A 24,177-nucleotide genomic window follows, 5' to 3' on the forward strand; every position below is an offset into this window, starting at 1 on the left:
AAATACGTTCACAGCCACAATGATCCTGGAGCATGTCCATCTGCTCTCAGATCTGATTTACCAAGATGTTCGTCCTTTGCAGCCCCCCATCCACTTGTGGAAAGCGTGCACTCCACACAATCAGCCGACAGCCTGTTGTGTTCCTGTTATTTTTTTCATATTGAAGAAGCGTTGCTTGAATCTGGAAAACGGATGAAAGCAACGCAATCACATCTAATCAATAATGTTAACTTTAAATGGTAAATGAAAGCAAGTGAAAAACATGGCGCAATGGTATTGAACAGCAGCTGGAGAGAGAGGAAATCCCAGTCAATAGTCAGCGGCATGAGCCAATTCGTCACAAGTTTTATGACAGCAAATGTCAGCACAACCCGACGACGGCAAAGAACACAGGGACAGGCCGGTGGATAGGCACGGCCCACTGTGCAGCAAGGCGACCCCGGCGAACGGGGGGACATCCAGCTCGAACCGGATGGCAGGGTTTGGGGAGAAGGCACATCAACCCAATGCGCACGCACGGTCAGGCCCCCTAAAGCTCGTCGTGAGAATCAACTGCTTGGCCGGCGGCTGACGGAGGTTCACAAACAGCGGGTGTGATGAACTCAAAGAGATACTCGCAACGGTTGGGCTCTGCGGCCGACACAAGCTCATTCGTCTCACCACAGCGAAGTTTTACCTGTACGTTCATAACACAAGGGTGTACAGAACAAGAGAGCATATTGGAAAGCAGAAAATACAAATGAAAAAGAAAGAAAAAGAAACGTCAGAAGGAAAGCGGCAACACGGGTCACAGGCCAATAGAAATAAAACTAGAAGGATAGCTACAAGTGAGTGAAGGAAACAGCATAGAAGTCAGGTATGCATAGGACAGACAAGCTGTGGTTGCAGACCCAGGTGTGTAACTGGGGTGGGCTATTGAAGGGCTTCTAGCCTAATGCCCCGATAAACTGGCCATACAAGCCGATGCCACAAGCAACCGATCATGGTCTTCAAGCCTGTAGTTTACTGTCAGGGGCATAACTATAATTATCTTTTAAATAGGGGCTGGTTAAATCATAATTATTATGCCTAAGGGTTTCTGGGCAAGTTGGAAACCAACTCAAATAGATACCTGCAGATCTACAAACTTACAAAGCAATCAGGACTTGCTCTTACGGGCAAGCGCAATTTGCAGGAATTCTTGTGAACAACACTCGGTGAGAATTCAGCTTACCGTTCCTGATCTGTTGGGTCCATTCCAGCAGTTCAAACCGTTCTCAAACTTCATCACAGAGTATTTGTTGTCAGTTCCATCCCACTTACCCCACGTTCTGCATTGGTCACAAAAACAAAACAGCAATCAGTGAGACGAGATTGAACAAAGCACACCGGGAATCATACGAGTAGGTGCTTGTACAAGCTATCCTTGAGGTAATCGAGGAGAGAGAGAGAGAGAGAGAGAGAGAGAGAGAGAGAGAGAGAGAGAGAGAGAGAGAGAGAGAGAGAGAGAGACAAAGACACAGAGAAGTAGGGCTGAAACGATCATTCAATAACTCTTAACGATCAACCAATATCATTAACGATCGATATATTGGTTTTATCGATTCTTGTCGGCTCTTCCCGTGTACCTCAAACACCAGTTTATGAAAAAATTCCACGATACCTTTGCTACGTTAGAAATTTGTGGCACCGCACTGTTGACATCTGTAGACATCTGGCTGGTTTATCAACATGACCTAGAGAATTTCATTTTGTTTCTACAGCGAAGAATCTTGTCATCACCCTCCGGCAACTGTTCTTATCTCTGACCTTTCCCGCAAATGAACTGAAAAGACAAAGAGTATTCTCTTCCGATCTCTTTCAAAGCCACAAATCAATTTTACTGCGCTTGAAAGTACATGATTGTACTCATATTCACTATCGGATGGAGTGCAAGGGCTAGAATACTGTCACTCATATACATGCTTAAAAATCGTTAGCACTCGTTTTGAACACTAACGATTATCGATTGCACTCTTAACGATCGATATGCGAGTTATCGGTATAATTGGTTCAGCCTTACAGAGAAGCACCTACCCAAGGCTAGTCTCACTGCCACCATGCTTAGGTTTCTGAGAGACGCGGTCGAAAGCACACAGGGAATACGTGTACCTGCAGACATGGCAATAAACAACAGGGCAGCAAGGGTAAGGGAAAAAGCAACTCAAACACAGGAGCAGAAATATGAGCAGAGAAGTACGTGTATGTACAGTATGTGCCAAAGGGAATGAGCAGATCACAGAAGTAAATGACCAGCGCTCTGCGAAAACCGACCTTAGGTGCTATTTTGGCGAAATTGAGTTTGTGCTGGATTGTTGACCCATGACCCTTTCTTCAACTTCTGGTGAAGTTTGAGGTGGATTGCATACATATTCAGTTAGATACAATGACAATTTCTTTGCACTTTTCCTACAATATTTTGTGGAAAAGTAGCAAAAATCCTGGATTTTATGCTACATTTTGGAGCCAATGCTGTGAGAATTCAAGCAGCATGATTGCAGCCAAACTTTGCGAATAAATCTGTATGTCATAATCTTCAAAAGGAAAGGTTTATGATGGCATTGGATCTTCCTGTTGTGCAGATAGACACATTCTTTCTCTCTTCTGTGGATGGTGTTGCTCACGAATCTGCTGGAAGAGGTATTCATGGTATTTGGCTCTGTATGAGGATATGCCAGCCAGAGTGATGGTAGAGGCAGGTGCAAAGTAGTGAAGAAGCTCGGATCAATCCCGGGTTAAAGGATATTGATAGTTGTATCTGGTACTGGTAGTAGAACATCTAGTTATGTCTACATCTGCCGCACACATTGTTTCATAATCGGTGATATCATGGCAGTCTCTTTTCCAAATCTTGCCAAACGTACTGTATGCAGCTTTGCCACCAGGCTTTGTGAACGCCTGGTGAACAAGCTTCTTCGTAGTGATACTGGGCAAATACATGTAGGTTGGTACTGGCTTGTTGTGCCCATGTGGATCTGAGGGTTAAGGGAGGCCATGAGCTAAAGCATAATGCTCTATAAAATGCTTCAGCTCCACAACATCTTCCACAGGCAGTGCATTCCAGAGTTCATTCCTGTGTTGGGCTGATTTCACTTGCACTGACAGCAGCCTGCACAGATTTCAGCACCCAGGGCTTGATCCTGGGCTGGAGCAGTGGAGGCATACACAAAGACTTCCTCTCATGCATGTCCATGACTTCCACACCAGCCACTGACTGTAGTCTTCAGTAGTTCAGAGTAGTATTGTTGAGCCCCATCTATCACATCTCCCAGCATGCTGGACGCGCTGGGTAGCCTCACCACGTCTAGCTTTCCGCCTACACACAAGCAGCGCTCTGACTTGGTCAGGACGTGCGCTGTGTGCGCTGTAAATATAAAGCAAGGTTTCAAGTGTCACGCTCTTGAAACAGCACCAGTGCGGAACAACTACAGCCCTTGTCAAACTTGTCGCGCGCCTCCTGGATTGTAGACAGTACTTGAACCGATTTTTCTTGGTCTGCACTCTGTTTATTGCTGGCATTGAGGGGCTGGGCTGGTGGCAAAACTGACGCCTGATCGAAATTCTCCTCCGCATGGCCGTCCAGCTCGATCAGCGTTGCGTCCTGCGATTCCACATCCAACTCTCCTTGGCACTGCTGTCATCAGAACTGCGATTGGACCAGGCCAAAAAATGACTATTCATCGTAAAGGAGTTCGGATGAAACCTCTGGGAGAAGCCCACAGCAATTATTTGAGCTAGCGACTGTCTTCTGCTTCGTTCCGCCATGACTCTCACTTTGTGATCTTCAAAAATCGACAGACCGTGACGTTTTGTTCTTTTTCTCGAAAAAATTACAAAGCACCTTAGGTCGGTTTTCGCAGAGCGCGGGTCATTTAATATCTCTACGAGGTGAATAGCAATTTCTGGACATGAAAATAAAATAGAGCCCCACTGGCTGTGTGTTTTACATTTTTCATATCTTTTTGTATCTATTGTATGGCCTAATCCTTCATCTTTCCAAATATGTGACAATTGCTCATGCTGTGATCCCAGAGACTTTATAGCAGGATGTTTTCGACAGGCCAATTTTTTGGCCTAAATTTCAGTGTATGGAGTTCTGGACATGAAAGTAAAATAGCGTCAATAGGCATCCTATACTGCACCATTTTTGTTATTTTTCTATTGGTGGACTGCAGTTGGCCTCTTCACACTTCCAGCCAACAGGTCCAAGACTATACAGCGTCTGAAGTGGAGTGATGGGGAAGCCAACGATTCGTCCATTACTTCTTATTTTACTCAAAATTCAAAACTCTCATGCGACATAGTACCACAAAACTCGCTGAAATGCCTCACAAGCAAAGGCTATCAACAAGGCACCGACACGAGGAGAAACTACAACAGCTCAGCTGTCAACTACGGCAAGAAAAAAACTTCATCAACCCGGCTGACTTGACTCTACACGCGACGAAAAATTATTTTACTCGAAATGTCCAGAAATAGCAATTCACCTCGTACTGTTTAAAAAGGCAGAGGCATGTAAGATGTTGTACTGCATGGTGCTAGTTACACTGTATGACTATGTTGTGATGGCCATGCACCGGACTTACTCTCTGTCAGTGAAGTCATAGCAGTTCCCTTGAAGTGGCTGGAACTCGTTGTTGGGGCCCAGGTCGACGTCAAGCTTGCGGTTCAGATCGCTATACACACAGACACACACACACAGACACACACACACACACAGACAAGCAAGCATCAATACATGTACAATGTACTAATACTAGAAAATCTTTGCTGCCCTGGGTTTTCACACTCGGTTGCATGTCTCAAATGGGCTGGAAAGCTCCAGGAAGAAAGTTTGACCCTGTGTGATGATACTGAAAATGTTGTTGCTGTCTGTGATAAAGATTTTCCTTTGGGATGGAACCTAGTAAAATCCGTCAAGTTGTTCAACAAGTTGTAGTCTACGAGGCACTCAAAGACGAGTATTTGCTTCTACCTCATTCTTCGGAACACGCCACGCACCAAGATGATCCAAGTTGAGGTGCTCTACTAGTATGTGAAGTATGTGAACACCTAGCGCTGTTAGTAAGCACAAGACCTAATGATTGTAATAAACATGCTAAGAAGGGACAGTAAGAGAGTCTGCAGTGGCTCATGCACACATTGAATATCACAAACACGGAATCCTGACATGCGACTACCCCTGCTCCACAGAAAGCACCCCCCTCCCCCCACCACCACCCACTTTGGCGCGTGCATGACCATGCTTCTGTGAACAAGCCTTACTCAATGTTCCTCTTGACCTCATCCTTTTTCCTGTCTGCTTCTTCGTAGGAACTGCGTGCAGCATCAGCAACTGCAGCCCATAACACACAAAGCAGGGAAGGCAAAGTAAGCACTCATCACATACTCATCACAGCCACCTACATACAGTCAACCTTGTGAAGAACGACCTGCGATCGTGCATGAGAAAAGTGTCATTACTCACGAGTAGTCGTTATTCGTGAGGTTGCACGCAAACACCCACATGCACACACACACACACACACACACACACACACACACACACACACACACACACACACACACACACACACACACACACACACACACACACACACACACACACACACACACACACACACATTAATCGGAAGCCACATAACTCACCCTTGATGAGTTCCTGGGTGGCCTCATCATACTCTGGCATGCCCTCCTCTACATCTACAATAACAAGAAACCAAACACACACATCCAGCAAACAGACATCAAGAACATGGAATCAGCGACTCAGTTGGAAGGCATGCCGCAGAGCAGGAGGAGGGGAAAAGATGATGGCAAAGAAAGACAAGAGGAGAACGAGCTACTGTGTGTGTGTGTGTGTTTGTGTGTGATGGTGGGCCGAACACCAACCACCGTATTTTCCGGAGTATAAGCCTCACTTTCAACACTCATAATTTACCAAGAAAGTGGGTGCGGCTTGTACTGTAATGGTTAAATGAACCGTGAAATACAGAGTGTGTGACTGTATTGCGTGATAAAAATATGGGTGTGGCTTTTACTCCGGAAAATATGGTAGTCACCTGAACAACGCGAAGACCAACAACAGGATTTCCAAAATTACAGCAGAACGGTGTAATCACCACGGTTTATCAGACAGCTCACGAAACGGGACAACATTTTTTTAGTGCTGAAATGATCACAAATTCATCAATTGATTATGAAAAGTCACAATTGTTTGACTAAAACTATTTGCAAGAGTCCATAAGCAAGAGTATGCAACCGTGGTCAATGGCCTGTGCGCTGCCTTCCTTACGTAACTTGCCTGCATCACGCCCTGTATTCATGCACCAAACTCCACAGTCTCTCGTACAGAATCAGCATACCCGGTTTTGCTGGCTGGATTCGTTCAAGTACAGGCGCAAACTCATTTTTCACAAACTTCAGTTTCGTACAGAAGTTGGATTCAAACCACAGAGAAAGTGCGTTGTTTGAGATTTCGGCAGTGCGCGACGCGGCTGACTGACAATAAAGGCAGTGCACCGCACATTTCGCCCATAGAAAGGAGACCATAGTGACACACTTTTATCTACAGACTCTTGCTATTAGCACAGCTTTATGTTCACTAGTTTACACAAAACGCCCTCTCCTGCCCAACAGCATAAAGCCCAGTCGTAGAGTCAACATACCCATGGCTGGGAGGTGGGCAGCTCGGAAAAATAAAATTATGAATTCCCCAGTAAGCAATACCCCATGGCATTCAACGAAACTCAGATGTGTTATTCAGGTTGTGTTTCTGAGAAATGGCCATAGGTGGCTTTCTCAGAAATCCCGTAGATGACTCTGGCACTTGGCACAGTATCGTCATCAGCAGAGATCCCAACATTTCATAATGACCCGAAGATTCAAGTCGAGATAGACATTCCAGGAGTGCTTTCGTGCCAGGAGGACAAGAGACAGGGTCATTCTGCCCACGGAAACTATGTGGAAAGAAGGAAGAAGAAGGAGAAGTAGGAAGAAGCCCTTGCCTTCTTCTTTGGCGTTGTTCATATTGTGATACTTCTGCCGCTCAATTTCGTCATACTCATCATCATCATAGTCGTCATCATCGTCTCCATCGTCATGATATTCATCACCTGCTGGAGGAGGTGGTGGCATGAAAGGTTCTTCCTCCTCCTCCTGCTCAGGAAAGTGGTCGACTGCATTGTCGCTCTCACCTGCCTTGTTGCTATCTCCCTCTGGGGCGGGCACTTCCGCCGGGGGCTCGACTGGCGGGGCTTCGCCGCCCTCTGGCGGTGGTGGTGGCGGCGCCGTTGGCTCATACTGCACAAGAAAAGACCAGCCAATAACACCCACATGATCAGAAACGAGTCCACACAACGAACCAGTACACCTCCACTCTGACGTAGATGTACATACACACAATCCTGACAAATTACAGTTCAAACACACCAATGCGAGTGCACACAGAAGGAAATTCACAACACACGAGGCGGTAGATCAGCACAGTCAGAAGAATACATAGCAACGCGAAGACCGTATTATTACGGTGGAATTTGCATGGAGGACGGGAACACTGCCACGCCACTAATGGGCAGTGACGCTAGTCACGCAGTATTACACAGCCATGTTGTTGACGTCATCTGCTGCACACAGAAATACACGGACAGGTGATAAAGGCCCACAGGATGAACACAGTGCAATTGCCCAGCTATGCAACTCCATAAAGGGCAAACTATTTCCCCCTGGCAGCAGCACTGGCAATATTAGCACGGAAGACAAATGAACAATTATTGAAAAGAGCTAGAAGGTTTCACTCACAGAGCCAGGCTTTTGATAGACATCTGAGACAGTCTTCCAGAGATCACTAGCAAAGTAATCCATGTCACGTGTGGGCTCACCGCCGAGCCATTCCTAGCACGCGCATGCACATGAACCACACACACACACGCACGCACATACACATATGCACACACAAACGCACACACACACACACACACACACACGTGCACACACACACACACATCGAATGTCCAACAGTGTCCCATCAGCAGCCCAGTGACAAGGGCTTCAGTTCGATGATAACCCAAGGTCCACACACAGTTTGAGCAGGACCCCGTCGCAGCAACAAGTGAATATAGGAATAAGTGGTGATACCATAGTCAGAGCAATGCCCAAGGAAAATGATGATTATCGCTGGCCGGACAAGCAATAGGTGTCATGCAGAGATTTGAAAGGAACAGTTAGGGTTTTCATTGTGAATGTGATTATGATTGGAGTGCATTGTGACTGGTATAACAAGTCGTTACCTATTTCATACGATTGCCTTACTGAGAAGTTGATTGTTCCAACTAGGAACACACGCTTCTTGCCGAACTTGACACTTGTGGAAGTGGACGAGTGGAAGGTGCGACGTGCTCCTCATGTGCTCCGGATGGCAGTCGTGAGTCAGTCAAGTGTCAAGTTCGGCAAGAAGCGTGTGTTCCTAGTTGGAACAATCAACTTCATGACCATTACCGCCGAAGTCGCAACTTCTAAGTTTGCCTTATTGAGGTTGACTTTACACGCAGGCCTCATCCCGGACACCCTGCATGCATAAGTGCTGGGAATCAGTGTTAGATACCACCATAAGTAGTACACACAACAAGCACGTCAGTACCTTAGCTTCTTCCTCGCTGACATCACCACTCTGGTCCTTGTCAAACTCGGGACGAGCCTGGATCTCAGCTATCGTCAGCCTGCACATTTACAAGCAAGCACACATACACATCTTGCCCATGATGGGTGCAATAAACTCCTCAAAGTTCAGGCACAAACTCTGATAACACGTGCAACAAAAATCAGTGATCCACCATGGAAATTGAGGATACATGCTGGGTGGAAAATCTTCGGAGATTAATGTGCAGTGCACCGGGAAAGAAAACTTACGCTGCATCAGAATCAGCATCAAGGTCACGGAACGTTGCTTCTGCCTGCTCTCGCTGCTCTTCAGTCTTTTGCGCTGCAACGGTAGAGATTGAAAAGGAGCAGATTAAGATTGATGTGATGCTTCCAGGGTTTAACTTTACAGTCTCACTACTGTGATGGCGGATGCTTGTGGAAAAATGTGCTGCGCTTGCGTAGTTGTTTTTACTGCAATATGTTCTAACAATATCGAGATGCCTTTTGTTGGCTCTTCTGCCTCCGTTTCATTGACAGATGTGCTAAGCCCATGGATCCTTCCATGAGTGACATATGAACGGAAACAATTATTATTATTATTATTACTGTGATACTGCCTTGCTTGAAGTTAAAAATCTCAAATTCCCCCCAAACAAATTAAGAAGAGAGGAATGCAGGTACAGTAGATGAGAAGCGATGCTGACGAAGCCCAAAAGCATGCATAAATGGGTGAGACCACTGTCATGACCTCAACAGAACAACTGCAAAGGAAGCAGAAGAATTTTCTGAACCATACCATCCCAAGCAGCCTTGTGCACATCCTTGGCTTCGGTTTCTGGTGCTTCCGCTTCCTCCTTCAGCTCTAGAAACAGACAGACAAACAGACAGACATATTATGCATACAATTATACTGGTTTGTCAATACAGCACTACAACATACCCGCAGTCAATGGACAGCCATTGAGCACAATTGCAAATACCTCTGCAAAGAGAACACAGAGTACCCTAGAGCTTGTCAAGAAGAAGGACACAGCACGAACAGGGGCTCGTATCAAAACAACATCATCATTCAAGGTGCTTACTTTGCAGCCGCTCGGCTTCCGTCTCGGCATCCTTCAGCTGAGCTTCCAGAGTAGCCAATTCAGTCTAGGCAGAGGATATTGCACGCATCACAAGCAGTAACAATATCAATGGCAGGAACAGCGGTGGTAGTGGTGGTGATGGCAGCAGTAAAACCACCGTGACCGCTAACACCACCAACAAGAGAAGACAGACGTGCATCAAACAAACAAAAGTCCCGACATGGGCAGTCACACACGTTCGAGAAGCATATTGAAACCACCCAGCATTGGCTAAGGTTCTACATGACAGTGGCGTCGATGCTGCTACAGGTGAAAATCACGTACACACCACTGGAAAATCAGGCAGGGCAGCATCTACACTGCTCTTTTAACTAAAACAGAACATGGCATATGCAGTGCTCGTGCCTAGCGCTGGGCATGCACCTACTAGGCTACGGTATGTACACATGATGTACAAAGAATGATCAAACATTGCACATGTACAGAAACTCACTCGTCTCTCCTCTTGCTTGGCAGCGCCCTGCTGACTGTACTCTGTGCGCAGCTGATAACCCTGCAAAGCATTCCAATGCCAAAGAGACAGGGCACCAAGACAGCTGCATGTAGGAGGAACGTCTCATAGCACAATCTGGCTTATGGATTCGGCAACGGCTCGTTAGGCGAAGAAAAAGGAGAGAGAGAGAGAGAGAGAGAGAGAGAGAGAGAGAGAGAGAGAGAGAGAGAGAGAGAGAGAGAGAGAGAGGAGAGAATAAAGAGTTCCACAATGGCTATATCAATCGCCAGACAGTAAAGCAAGTACGAAGAACGAAGCTGAAGGTAAGTGACAAGTGCGGAGCATGACCTACCCTTTCCTGTACTTCAAGCAAACGCTTGGTCTCCTCGCGTGCCTTAGCACCCAGTTCTCTGCAAAGGACCATGGAATAAAGAACAAGCCAAATCAACACACATGTACTTTGAAGTACAACGATTGCACCTGCTTACCAAGGCTACGACTCAGAGATCTTTTTCTAGGCTTGTGGAGCAACACACTACCCCCACCCCCTGTAATACTTCACAGATGGGAAGTAATACCAGAAAGATAATGTAAACACACTCGCACATCGTATTTATTTAGTACACAACCTGACAAGCAACAAATCAACGGCACTCATGGCGTACTTGCAAGAATCGGCGCACTGAATGCGACCATCATATTCGTCCGATCCATCGCAACAATCTACACAGAACACACATGAGGCCAGATATATGGGCTAATGCATGTAGTACGATGCGGAAAACTGAGACAACACCTTGCGTAGAGGGTTAAGGGGGGGGAGAGAGAGAGAGAGAGAGAGAGAGAGAGAGAGAGAGAGAGAGAGAGAGAGAGAGAGAGAGAGAGAGAGAGAGACTAAGAGCGCCATAAAGTACCATCGATCCAGCCCCGCCGTGTCGTTTCCCAGCTGGTTATACCCACATAGCTACAGCAAGTGACATATCAAACGTAATGACTGTAATGTATGATACATAACTGTATGCAGTCGATGTGGGAAAATCATCCTGCATGAAGAAGCTAGCCATCATGTGAACAACAAACTTACCACAAATGCCATCATTGACACGTGATGCAGGGATGTAGGCTGGCTTGTGGCCTTTGTTGGCACAGTGGAACTTGCCTCCGAGTGAAGAGCAGGCCGGTGTGCCTGGCAAGGAAATTGAAAAGAAAAGAGGAAACAAAACATGTCAATAGTGAATTACAACCTTGCATGGAGAATGTAACTCTAACCAGCTAGGGCAAGCCGGTGTTAAGCTGGCACTAGGGCCATTGGCAAAGACAGCAGCACAAGCAAAGTGACAACTCTGATGGCAATTGCCGGCACGAGTCCAAAAGAAGTCTGACCCCCACCAAAATAAAAATTTTAAAACATGTACAGTGCCCAGGTCTCCATGCAGCATCAGCCTGTATGCATGCGTAGTCACTAGTGCATTACATTCCTTCACTTGACCAGGTGGTGTTGGGTTATTCGTTTGACCTTGACTGTAGAAGCGTGATTATAACAGAAGCGGGAAATCGTCGACTTTACGAAAGCTCCATGCTTTCCAACAATGTGCTTTAACTATTTGCCTAGTATTAGCATAGCATATTGTTGAAAATTGAGCCGGACAGATCAACGGGATGCACGGGTACCAAATCACAGTCATCTTCGTTATTAGCAAGAGTACATGAAAACCAGAGTGCAAGCTGCAGCTTGGGGCATTTTCTACTATGGGTGTCTGTCACGGCGGAATTCCGTGATTACACCATATATGGCGCAGATTTGAGGCGGGAAGGGACGTAGTGTGTACAACTGAGCTGCAGTTGTGCAGAAAGAGACCTGCTTGAATCCTGCTTGTACGCACTACATCACTAAAATGATGTAATCACGGAATTCCGCCGTAACTGCAACCCATCCGAGCTGCACACTCTTGTTTTCATGTACTCTAATTCAGGACCGGCGGAAGCAGTTTTGGATTGGTCCGGTCATGCCGTAGCCTTTCATGCTGTGTATGAAATGGAGGGTAGACGCATGACCTCCTCAGCAGTAACACACGTTTGGTGGCCAAAAAGTTGGTCCGGCCATGACCTGACCAACCGGACCGGTTCCGCCAGGCCTGCTCTTGTTATTATGGTGCAAGCTGTGCTGTACCGTTCTTCAGAGATAACAGCGTATTGGCAACCAAGCACTCACCTGGTTCATCGGATCCGTCAGGGCAGTCGCAGAAATCGTCATTCACCTGATCGAACGGCATCGACCTGGATCCGTCCAGGCACGTGAATGGCTTGCTCGAATCATAAAATTGCATCTCTGTGGTAACAGGAAATTCAGTGGGTCAGCTGTTGAAGTAATTACAGCCGCCCCTCTTTAATCCAGCACGATAGAAGCGAACAACCTCTATAAACCAGAACACTTTTCAGTGACCAATATGAGCTCTTCATGCATATTGCAGCAGTAAATCAGATTTGTTTAATCCAGTATCCTTCCCAATCCTGCAGAATTTCTGTAGCACAAATGCTGCCGCAATATAAAGTGGCCACTGTACTATTATTGTAATACTTTTGGCAGATGGTCATGCGGTGTGATATCGTGACATCACGCTACTCAACAGAGGCACTAGCTCCCCTTTCCAGAGACATCAGTAGGAGATCAATAGTTCTCAAGAACCAGCAACGACTGTGTGATGAAGGTAAACTGTGCCCAGCTCGGAAAGTGATGATGCATGGTGCCAAATTGATTCTAATTTCTTACTTGATTTCGCTACTCCTCTCGGCCTTCCATTGAAATCTGGTGGCGAGAAGGACCCCTGGCTAGGGAGAGCCAAAGCGAGTGCCAAAGCGGCACAGAAACACACCTTGTCCATTTCCTATGAACTTCGAGCCAGATATGCTCGACAGTTCGGGCCTCGCAATCAAACTAAAAATTCTCTCACTGACCGGTATGATCGAGAAGTGTAGAAAAACGCAAGCAACAAAAAAAACACGTACAAACACAAGAAGCTTTTTCTTGCTTTCTCCTTGTCACGTGCGCATGCCGAAGCTGGTCTCCATGGCATCAATGGAGCGTGTTTTTGGCGTCCTGACTCCACTGTGGACTGATCAGGCAGCAAAACTACTGGACCCTGTTCAAGGCTGTTGTTGACAATGCCAATGGTCGAATAAGTGACACACAGGGACCCTCTTGTTCTACAACTTCTAGTATATTACTGCTAGTATTGTTTTAGAGGCCGCTAGTTTTAGTGTCGTTGCCAACACTGGCGACAGCAGGTTTACTTGTGTAATCAGCTCCGAAACATACTCACTTTAAAAAAATTGTAGATATATTTTTATTGTCCTTCGTACCATACTTCACTGGGATTTCCAGAATTTAGGACTCATGTCAACTTATCCATTTGTGACGAGACATCTTCTATCGAGTACTGCAACGTCGACCTGGTATTTAAACTGAAGGCACAACGCTTCACTTCAAGTTCGTCAAGTGCAGTGGACGTATCAATTGAAAACTCATGTTATACACTTCATCAGTACATGCAGTAATTGCAGTTTGTGTCGATCACGTGCCAGCTGGCTTGTTCCTAGTACACAGTAGCTATTGAAGAACGCGGTGCCTGTGGAAAGTTTCTGCCATGGCAAACTGGCAGGAACGCACAAAGTCGGCTTTGCGAAAAGTCGGCGCATTCGCGTTCAAACATCATCTGCCCTTGGGACTGTTGTTCGCAGTATTACTGGGTGCCCTATGGCCAACACCAGGTGTGGCGGTGAGCAAGATCCCAGCCAACTATATTTGCGTTATTCTCATCTTCCTTCTCAGTGGACTAAAGCTGAAAACTGATGACGTCAAGGAAGCCTTGAAATCATGGAAAGGCATCGTGTATGGCATATTCAGTATACTATTTCTGACGTCAGTGGTGTCACTGGAGCTGATCAAATTGATGAGCAGCCAATTCGGCCGTCTGGACATCGCAACGGTGGATGCCAATGGCTCGGCGAACTCTAGCGATGTCCTGGCCAGCTGTACGGCGAACACGTCCGAGGAGACGCCACCCTTGGGTCCTCGAGAGTTCAGCACTGGGTTGCAAGTCTTCTTTGCCATGCCGTGTACTGTTTCCTCGGGTGTTGTCATGGTATGTATTAGCTCTCAGGTGCATGATATGTAATGTATGTATATAGTTCTCAGGTGCATTATATGCAATCCCGTCCCGTAGTAATGCGGTCGAACTCAGGTGAAGAAGTACTGTATTTTCCAGAGCATACGCCGCACTTTAAACGCTCATAATTCACCCGAAAAAAGTCGATGTGGCTTATAATACGGTTGTCAAATGAACCGTGAAATACAGGGTATTGTGTGTCGCTCCCTACGTGGGAGTTCACGCTTTTCCTGCCGACTTGAATCTCACTTGACGGACTCACGACTGCCATCCAGAGCGCACGAGAAGTCCATCGAACCTTCCACTCGGCAAACCTCCAGGAAAGCACCACTCCCTGCTCAATACACAGTGTTTCGGGGAATTCACCGCTCATCAGTTGAACTTGAGTAGGCTAATGAAATCTGTGCTCAGAAAGCTCTGCATTATGTAGTGCTCTTCGAGCCTAAACATCACTAGGGATACCAACTTTCAGTGACACCTTGTTTCCAGCGCGACAAACACCTCGCAAACTCCACTGAAACAGCAGCGTGAGTCAGTGTCGCTCATGGAGGTGCAGAACAAGCGCTGACGACTGTTGGCCATTCACAGCGTTGTTGCCTCCAAGCCATCTAGTTCGTATGCTCTGGATGGCAGTCGTGAGTCAGTCAAGTGAGATTCAAGTCGGCAGGAAAAGCGCGAGCTCCCATGTAGGGAGCGGCACACAATACCCTAAGTATTGCCGAAGTCGCACCAACCTCTTCTTCGAGATACATGGTAGATGTCTGTATTCTTTGACAATGACTCTGGGTGCGGCTTTTACTCCAAAAGATGCGGTATAGGGTCGGTAGAGAACCGACAGCTCACAACTGTTCTGTTTGAATGCCCGTTCCATTCATCGATATTGTGCTAGAGTTGCACATTCTGACTCCCCAGTTTCTTGGTTGTATTAATGGTGGACAACTACGGATAATTTCCTTGGAGACAGGAATGCAATTATACTTACAGTCCATTTCAAAACTATAGACGCGTACCTAGGCAAAAACCGTTATGCCAGCATCTATACCACATAAAATCTGTGATCACTTTGTGCATAATTTTTTCCAAATTGGGCGTCTGTTATCCAATCCTTTAGAAACTATATGAGAGTAATTGTGGAGCGATCCTGAGCAATATTCCGAAAACTATTCTCAAAAAGTCCCAGCCAAATTTGAAATATTTCAAAAACCCTACGCGTCTATAGTTTTGAAATGCACTGTAGAAGTAGGACAGACTTCAGGCTGTTGAACATTTGTCCTACTTCTAAGTATAACTACGGATGAATGTGCGGATATCTTGTAAACTTACTACTAGTATAGTGTGTCCGCCACATAATTTGAACTCTGTCATCGACGTGCAGCCTGGCAATCTTTGTTGTTGTTCAACTGCCAGTACTTGCACTTCAAAGTACAAGTACTGGCAGTTGAATTTTTTGGTTGAGAGATTAGTTGCAGGATACAAGTTGTCCTGTACCCAATGTGTAATGTGTTGGTGATGTTTTCCGGGGGTACGCAGCCATTGTCGGCTGAAATATAAACCCAGTGAAAGGTTTTGAATACTACAACCTACGTAGTTCACCTTGCGCTTTCACGCAATTCAAGTGGATGTTTTTTCCAATTTTTTCAATTCATTACTTCGAAGTAGGCACAAAAGCGCCACTGCAGCCACTTCATTACATGAAAGACCCTACACACACCATTCTCAAATCAAGTGGTCTCTTCGCTGCAAATTATTCATGTCTCAATCGAATTTTTGGCCAGGGGCCATCATCAGAATTTTTTCAATGCAAATAAAATAGTTCACTGTTTTACTTTCTTACAGGTCACCCAGTTGAATGGTAACTATGCACTTGCTCTGTTGCTGACCGTCGTTTGCAACTTGGTCGGTATTGGAACGGTGCCTGGACTACTGAACTGGCTGGCTGAGTTTGATGCCAGCGTGAAACTGGATGCTGCCAAGCTGCTGCTCAAACTTGTGCTGACACTGCTCATACCATTGTTGGTAAGTGAAGGTTTGTCTTGCTGTGCTTTGTTTGACCAGTGCAACCTTGGCTAACTTATGATATTCGCTTCTACTAGGGTGTACAGGATCACACACCGCTGTCATTTCGGGTACCGGGGTCTGTGTGGCTCAGCATGCCCCTATTGTGGCAAGCTGGTGATACGGTTGTTTCTGACAGATGGCCGTATTGCCAACTTGCCACAGGAGGACGCATCTCATTGCTTGAACTTTTCGCCATCAGTAGTTCCACTGGCCTGCACGGGGGTGGGTATGACTCGGCTTTGTTCGTGCAGGGCTTTGTTAACTTCACCCTGCTATTTTTCTCGTTGCCTGTCTTAGGTGGGGAAAGCATTGCGCTTTATACCCAAGGTGGTCGAGACTGTGGACAAGTACAGGGTATCCATGAAAGTAGCTGGAAATGTGTTTCTTATCATATTGCCTTGGATAAAGATCAGTGTAACTAGTGACAAAGGTTCATTCGACTGCATCCAGCCTTTAGCGTTCCTCGCATTGTTTGGAATCTCACTAGGACTTCACGCACTGCTCTTGGCCTTCAACTCTCTAGCGTCGCTTATCCTCCGCCTGGAAGCGCCGGTCAGGAAGGCTGTAGTCATCTTGTGCAGTCAGAAGACACTTGCTGTCGCCCTGTCAGTGCTGAGCTTTTTTCCAGCAAGTCTTGGTGATCAGGGACTCATGGCCATCCCGTGCATCATAGCGCATCTGGTGCAGATCGTAGCCGATGCTGTTTTGATATCGGGCTGGCTGGGGTATGACCGGCGTCAGGAACTCAAACAGGCGGACACCGAGGCAAGCGGCCAGCCCTACAGGGGGGATGCAATGGAGCTGCAGCTGATCAACGAAGAAGAAGAAGAAGAAGAAGACCAGCCAGAAGATGAAGACGATCCTGAGATCTAGATGTACTTGTTGGACATCCCTGGCCATGATACTCACCATGCCAGCCAGAATCACTGTGACTGGAAATACTTATCCCCGTCACAGCATAGCACGGTTGCAAGAAAGTGCGAGCCGAAGTGATGATCCGTCACTATCCGTTGTTGCTGCCCAACAAATGAAATGGTAGCCTATTGCCATGGTATAATATTTACCAAATCCATCCAAGGTAAAAAAATCCACAAATCACGAACCGGAAATATATGTGTAAGAGTTATGTGGGCTAAAATGCCTTCATCAGAAGTTTATTTATGGAACCTTAGTGTCCGCACTGATGGCATTACTTTTTTTAAACCGGTTTTACTGGCAATTTGCTTAAAATATAGTTGGAGTGTGAAGTCAGCAGCGAGGGGAAAGCTGTTGCTCCATCGCGGCATCAGTGTCAGAGCTGTACTTCTGTACATATCATACCCCGCCCAAGATCTGTCTCTTGCATAGAACAGCTGCTAGGGTCTGTGTTCACTGGACACCTGCACTATTGAATTGCGTTTTAATGTATAACATATTCCACATCAAATTTCCCTTTTTGTGCTTTTGTCGTAGTGAATTGCTATCAAAAAAAGGACGACCTTTTTACTTAAAAATTTACTGTGTATACAGATGAAAACAATGTGCAATCATATTCATAATACATGTACATGCTTTGTGCTTTTGCACCTTTGCTGCTGGCCAGTGAAGACAGCGTGTTTCTCCGTGTGCAAATATTTCTTATCCTTCTTTCTTTCTTTTTTTAAAATATTTTTTCATGTTAAAGCTTTACCTAGTACATGTACCTGTATCCTTGACCGTTTGCAACCCTGCCATGCAGATTTTGAATCAGCTACCCATGCATGTATACCGTGTGCGACTCGTATCAATACAAAAGTCACTACGGCTATAGCCAGCTGGGCCCTGCGAGCGGCACAGGTATTGCTGTTTTGTTAGCTGCAGAGACGCAAAGGAGAAGCTCCAGAAGGGGGTGGCACGCTCGTGGGCAACATGGGTTCTTCACACCGCAATACGTGAGCGATGACAAGGCGCAGAAAAGGAATGACGGCAAAAAGGCATCCGTCCGGGGATCCAAGTACATTTACCCCTGCCACCATGTCCCGATGAAGACAATACCGTACATGATACCAGTGTGAGTGGCTAAATCAGAGTGGACCGTAGATACACTTCACTAGCACCACTGGTTGCACAATAGCTATTACTAGCCTAGCCAAAAGTATTCAATTGGTCTGCCGGTATGCACACTTCGAATAGAAAGAATATGGACCCTGAAACCAACGGAGGTGGCAGGTACCTTCAAACCGCTGAGCCATATGGCAACAGACCCATGTAGCCGATGCTGTACATATGTGTACATGCACACATACTCACACACGCGCGCGTGCACACACACACCCAGATGCATAGATCTGTCAACTAGCACTGGGCTGGTCAGATTGTTGTCTTTTTGCGTGACTCCAATAAGTTACACACACGTGCACAAGTACAAATACTGCAATGCATTCAAAGCCTGCCAGGCTGTCAGTAAAGGCAGATAGATGTATGGCACATGGTCACATGAATGCAATGGGCAGATCGATAGGGGCACATGACAATGCCAACCTACAGTGGAAATCCCTCATCCAGACAGTACACAGAGTATGCAACGGCTACATGACTGTACTTCGAAGTATGACTGAAAATTTACATACCGTACTACCAGGAGTCCATGGACGCTTGGTACTACCAAAAGTATAATTATTATTATTATAAGCTCCCTCTTGATACTCTGACAACTTACGCACTGAAACAGCACCCAGTACTCATACTTCATGTAGCAGCTTGTGTCTAGGGCGTTACGTCATGTACAATGAATGTGCGTAAGATGTCAGATTCTGTCATGTACAGTGTGTCTATGCGTTGTCACGGAACCTTGCTATTGTATGCATGTGATGATTACAGTCAACCATAGGCAAATAATGTGATACACTGTCAGAGGAAACACGCGAACAGCATGTCTAATCTATCTATCAATGAGAGCATATTGCATGTGCTAGTTGATCCATAACGTTATAACGGATTACTCTGATTGCGATTCTTTGCCAAGGCTTCAAGTCCATTGCTGTGCAGCTAATCGTTATAAAATTCATGTAAAATATCCAGTATTTCATAATTGAAGTCAAGAACATCCTAAAACTACTGTACCTACAATCCTGCATATGCACAGCGTGCTTCATGCAAATAACTCTCCTTCAGTATAAAAGGCCAGCGGATGTCTCTCCCTCTGCCTGCTCTTCATCAGCATCATTTTCTGCCAAAGCTTGGGCGAGATGCATAATAAGGTGAAGAGCAAACGTGTCATTGTCCGGCATATCCTCCTCGCTTGCAGACTGAGGGGACGTGCTGTTCTCCAACATTGCACTTCCTCGACCACATTTCAGTAAGAGCAGTGAGAGCAGTGCGCTCAGCATCAGCTGCACTAGATAAGCAAATCTACACGCCAGCGACATAAGATCTCTAGCACCGCGATCCGTGTCAAGCAACGAGATCAGAACGAGGGAGGTTGGCAGGATTTTCAGACTACACATGAGCACCACAGCCAGTGCGTCTTCCTTCTTCAAGCAGACCATGCGTGCTGCGAGAGAGTTAATGATTAAGAAGAGTAGATGTAGCAGCACCGCCATTCCAATGAGGTACAGAAGAGCACTGGTGTCCACGCAGCTGTAGACCTTCTCCTCACTGATCTTGCTGACTACCATCCAGGCGAGAAGGACTAAGAAAGTGTTGAAGGCATTCTGAAAGGCTGCTCGGTGCTTGCGGATAAACGTTGAAAACTCTGTGCATGCCGGTAAATTCGATCCTAGGATAAAACCAAACTTGAAAACAGCACAACAGAAGCCAGAACAGAAACATTGTAGGTACTTATCTACGAAATAGCATGGGATGCAAGCGTCCAGGTTTGGGAAGCAATGCCTGGTTATACATGAATGCACATGTATGTAATGTCTAGGGCTATGATCCAAGTACACAGTGTTGACGGGCGCACTTGATTTCATCATGCCCCACCTCCTGCGATCCCTGTGGACAGTGACTGTGCATGCCATGTACACATCCAATGCCTAAAAACACATGTATACATGACAGGTGTCTAGTATCCTCAGGGCCACTTGCAGTGTACATGACATGATTTATCAACATTTTGACACACCATGTCATCTTACTGGACACCTTGTGTCTTGTGCATTCTGCAGAAAGCTGCGGTCACTATGCAATCCAGTCTCCGCAGGTGGATCAACTTTCAACTGTTGTTGTTGTTGTTGTTGTTGTTGTTGTTGTTGTTGTTGTTGTTGTTGTTGTTGTTGTTGTTGTTGCTGCTGCTGCTGCTGTCGTTGTTGTTGTTGTTGTTATTTTATGGATTTTCCAAAAGCAAATGGATACCTGTCATGGCAGCCTCCTATATAGCGAGAAAACTTCGGAGAGCGTGGAGGGGAAGAGAGATGAAGCAGAGAACCGCATATGTCATCTGGGCGCAACGCTGCCTCACTTTCTCGAAATCCATTGAGCAGCAGCAACACTACTGTACTCTGCAGTAGCTCCTGTACATGTATTCCTAGCATTCCCAGAGTTACTTCAGACGGTGAAAATATTGATCCCAAACCGGGACCCAAGCAAATGGCAGTTGCGGCCAGGGAGTAGCACAACACCTGTACTACGCCCTAGTTGCGGCTGCTGTCGCAACCAGGGAGTAGCACAACACCTGTACTAACTGAGACGTTAACCATCACCTATCACACCTATCAGCGAGTGGTTCTACTTTGAAGTACTTACAAGAAACGGAACCACCACGATCAGAATCTGCTCAGTAATCAAGAACCCCCAAGAAGCCCCAGTGAACCGTGCTTCCAATCCGATATTCGAGCGCCAGTTGAGCAAGGCAGGGTAGTACCAGAACGCTGCTACAGTCGGGACCGCAGTCACCATACCAGCCATTGTCAAGTCACCGTCGAGAAGCATCGTCTTTTAAAAAGCCAAACAAAAGAAGCAGAAAGACATGGCACACAGGAAAGAAGCTCATCATGCTGTGGCTACAGGTGGTATGATCACACGGACCCTGACAGAGTCACTGTGGTTGTGAAAGTGGCCATGTGTGTGGTGCATGGCTTTTGCACACCACATCAAGCAACACCACTCTTCTCATGCTTTGGTACTCTTTACATAGAACTGCCTTGTTGTTATTGCTCGCTGGTGTTAGTTAGTCGATAGCAGGGAGTCGTAAAATACCGGTATTTTACGACTCCCTGGTCGATACCATAAGGACATTATTTACAGCAACTCCATGGTACCAGTGTCTGCTCTAGGATTTCAAACCAACCGGGTGCACGTGTACCTGGCACAACTCTTCCAACCGGGTCAAAGGCGGGTACGTTCAAGTGCGGCTACTGCATGTGCATGTACACAGAACTGTACATAATAGTACTCCCTGCTGTACATAATAGTACTCCCTGCTGTACATAATAGGACTCCCTGGTGTGTACTCCCAACAGGGTCACAGGTGACCCAGTGTTCTTTTTCCAAACGGGTCCAAGTACCCTCCAACCGGGTCACTGACCCGGCTCTGGAGCAGACACTGGGTACGTACTTGCACTGGGCCTGAATCCGTCGTACAAAAAATGCGCCAAACTCATCATTGCAATGGCATAACCGTATGTGTGTGGTAAGAAAGTTAGGACAAGGCCAACACACACACACCTTTTGACCTTGACCTTTTGACGCCCATCGCCGGAGGGGATGATAGCAATGCTACGGCAGAAGCCATAGCAACTTGTGCTGGGATTACACCAATCAACAGCTTGCAAGGCTGAAGAATTGACCGTCACTATTCAGCCTGGTCTACACCAGACAGATATTTGAAGTGACTTTTTCTGGCCAGTGAACCCCTACTTTTGGTCTTTCATTTTTTTCTTTTCCCGCACACACATCACACCACATACTCTGGCATGCACTGGCTGTTGGTAACCACCCAGGAGAATGAAAGAAAAGTCAGGAAGAGTCTGAGAAAGAGAAGAAAGACGTGTGTGACCACCATCGTCGGGAATCGAACCCGCAACCTATCGATTGGAAATCGCTGCACATACCACTGCACCATATGGGACACACACACACACACACACACACACACACACACACACACACACACACACACACACACACACACACACACGCACACACATACACACACACACACACACACACACACACACACACACACACACACACACAATACACATGATCGACCACCGACTCACGAACACAAATGCTGCTGATGTTGCACATGGCCCAGCGCCAAATATTTGTAGTCCATACACGAACTCCTGTGGGCCTAGCTGTCCCTTGGTAGATTTGACGTAGGAACAAGAGCTATTGGCATTGCTTGTGTTCCTCGCTGGTTGCCAATCTACGGTAGTTCCTGGTGTCGGCGTGGCGGGAGTGGGTGTAGCATCGGTATCGAGTGGTACCAGATTCAGTAACTCTATTGCCGCCAATGGCGAAACCAGCAGAATGCTGATTAGTCCCCAAAGGAACGGTCTCGGTCGTTTATTTGCCTTTTTCACGTCCTCAGTCGTCAAGTGCAGACCGCTAAGCAGACAGATGCAGCCAATACACACTTGGCCACCGTAAATCCTGTCGATCTCCACTCCGGGTACGGGCCAGAACCAGGCTTGCACTCCGGCTATCACCAGACCCAAAGGCAAGCCGAAGATGGCTAGATAGGCTCCGTGCTTACCCATCCGGATACTGTGAATGACTCGATTTCTTGTCTTCACCTTACCATTGATTTCTGCTTGTAGTAATACTAATGCGCCTGCGCTGAACGTTTTGTTTGGAGGTCACTTGCGGCAAAAACAGTCAGATAGGCATACAGTCACCTTCCACTCATATCTACGGAGCTCGGAGGCAGGAATCGGTCTACCTCGATTCGATCCCACGAAGACTACAGACTGTAGCCAGTAGGGTATGCCTATGATATCTGCCCGGAATGCATGCGAGGGAAATGTGCTGCCGAACTACAGCACGTCATTGTTCGGTTCAGAAGTACAATGATGTAGAAGCGCGATGTCTTGCTGTGTTTCAATGATTTCGCGGCTAGGAAAGTGCTCATCATGTGGACCTAGTACCTGGTGGACAGCCTGAAAGTGTTTGCTAGCTCAGGCAGTTTCCCATAAATAATAATTGCAGGTTTCCCACCAAATTGTCGGGTCTCTCCCCCCTAGCCCTCCTGTCGATCCCTAGCGAAGATTCAACCACGGATCCGCTTACGCGCCTTGCCCACGCCCACACGACCAGTGCAGCGGATCGGACCACACATACACTTTTCCAAAAAATGTGTAGAAAAATATTCGGAACGATCGCTTGATCTGAGAAAACCGACTGGATACACAGTAGCTCAGTGACTAACGCCCTTAGTTGTAAGTAACGGCGATCACATGGAGAATGGAGTTGCTACTCAAATAATGCTAGTGATTTGAAGTAGCCCGCGAGTAAGATTGGCAGGCTTTTGGAGATGCAGTAGGAATGCACACCGACATCGAGATCTGTGTATTTTTGTTTATAATAATAGTGTTTACAGAAAATCGAATAGTATCTGGACGCTTGACATGGTCCACCTAACCTGCTAGCATGCCTGGTCGGCTGAGTTGTCTCAGCTCACGAGCCGAAGTCGTCAAGTGGCGCTTGATCCTGACTTGTCACTTCCATTTTTGAAAAAAAACGTGGTCGATTTTCTGGAAACAAACACAGCCCTGGATCATGTTGATGTCAGCGAGCATTCATGTATTCGGGACCG

General features: G+C 46.6%; 3 protein-coding genes across 4 annotated transcripts; 1 reads left to right on the forward strand and 2 right to left on the reverse strand.

Moving 5' to 3' along the window:
• Window positions 1–135: 135 nt before the first annotated feature.
• Window positions 136–13,214, reverse strand: LOC135815691 (glucosidase 2 subunit beta-like). 2 transcript variants are annotated; one of them, XM_065329016.1, is made up of 18 exons: window positions 13,004–13,214; window positions 12,446–12,562; window positions 11,318–11,419; window positions 10,899–10,956; window positions 10,586–10,643; window positions 10,234–10,293; window positions 9,741–9,804; window positions 9,455–9,520; window positions 8,926–8,998; window positions 8,657–8,735; window positions 7,819–7,911; window positions 7,026–7,320; window positions 5,668–5,721; window positions 5,284–5,353; window positions 4,605–4,694; window positions 2,056–2,130; window positions 1,214–1,310; window positions 136–676 (listed from the first exon to the last, which is right to left on the reverse strand). In XM_065329016.1, exons 1-18 carry the CDS (start codon window positions 13,113–13,115, stop codon window positions 530–532), a joined length of 1,710 nt encoding a protein of 569 aa, XP_065185088.1. In that variant the 5' UTR covers window positions 13,116–13,214; the 3' UTR covers window positions 136–529. The 2 variants fall into 2 exon arrangements, with proteins under 2 accessions (XP_065185088.1, XP_065185089.1); XM_065329017.1 differs by having other exon boundaries at window positions 7,215–7,320; window positions 13,004–13,213.
• A 143-nt stretch (window positions 13,215–13,357) lies between these two features.
• On the forward strand, window positions 13,358–18,197 carry LOC135815693 (uncharacterized). The gene is made up of 3 exons (XM_065329020.1): window positions 13,358–14,375; window positions 16,236–16,415; window positions 16,755–18,197. The coding sequence occupies exons 1-3, from the start codon at window positions 13,878–13,880 to the stop codon at window positions 17,328–17,330; spliced, it is 1,254 nt and encodes a 417-aa protein (XP_065185092.1). The 5' UTR covers window positions 13,358–13,877; the 3' UTR covers window positions 17,331–18,197.
• Window positions 18,198–19,156: 959 nt separating this feature from the next.
• LOC135815694 (uncharacterized) lies at window positions 19,157–23,441 on the reverse strand. The gene is made up of 3 exons (XM_065329021.1): window positions 22,640–23,441; window positions 21,162–21,350; window positions 19,157–20,209 (listed from the first exon to the last, which is right to left on the reverse strand). Exons 1-3 carry the CDS (start codon window positions 23,120–23,122, stop codon window positions 19,586–19,588), a joined length of 1,296 nt encoding a protein of 431 aa, XP_065185093.1. The 5' UTR covers window positions 23,123–23,441; the 3' UTR covers window positions 19,157–19,585.
• Window positions 23,442–24,177: the final 736 nt, after the last annotated feature.

Source organism: Sycon ciliatum, chromosome 4 (genome assembly GCF_964019385.1).
Source record: "Sycon ciliatum chromosome 4, ocSycCili1.1, whole genome shotgun sequence".
Classification (NCBI taxonomy): domain Eukaryota; kingdom Metazoa; phylum Porifera; class Calcarea; order Leucosolenida; family Sycettidae; genus Sycon; species Sycon ciliatum.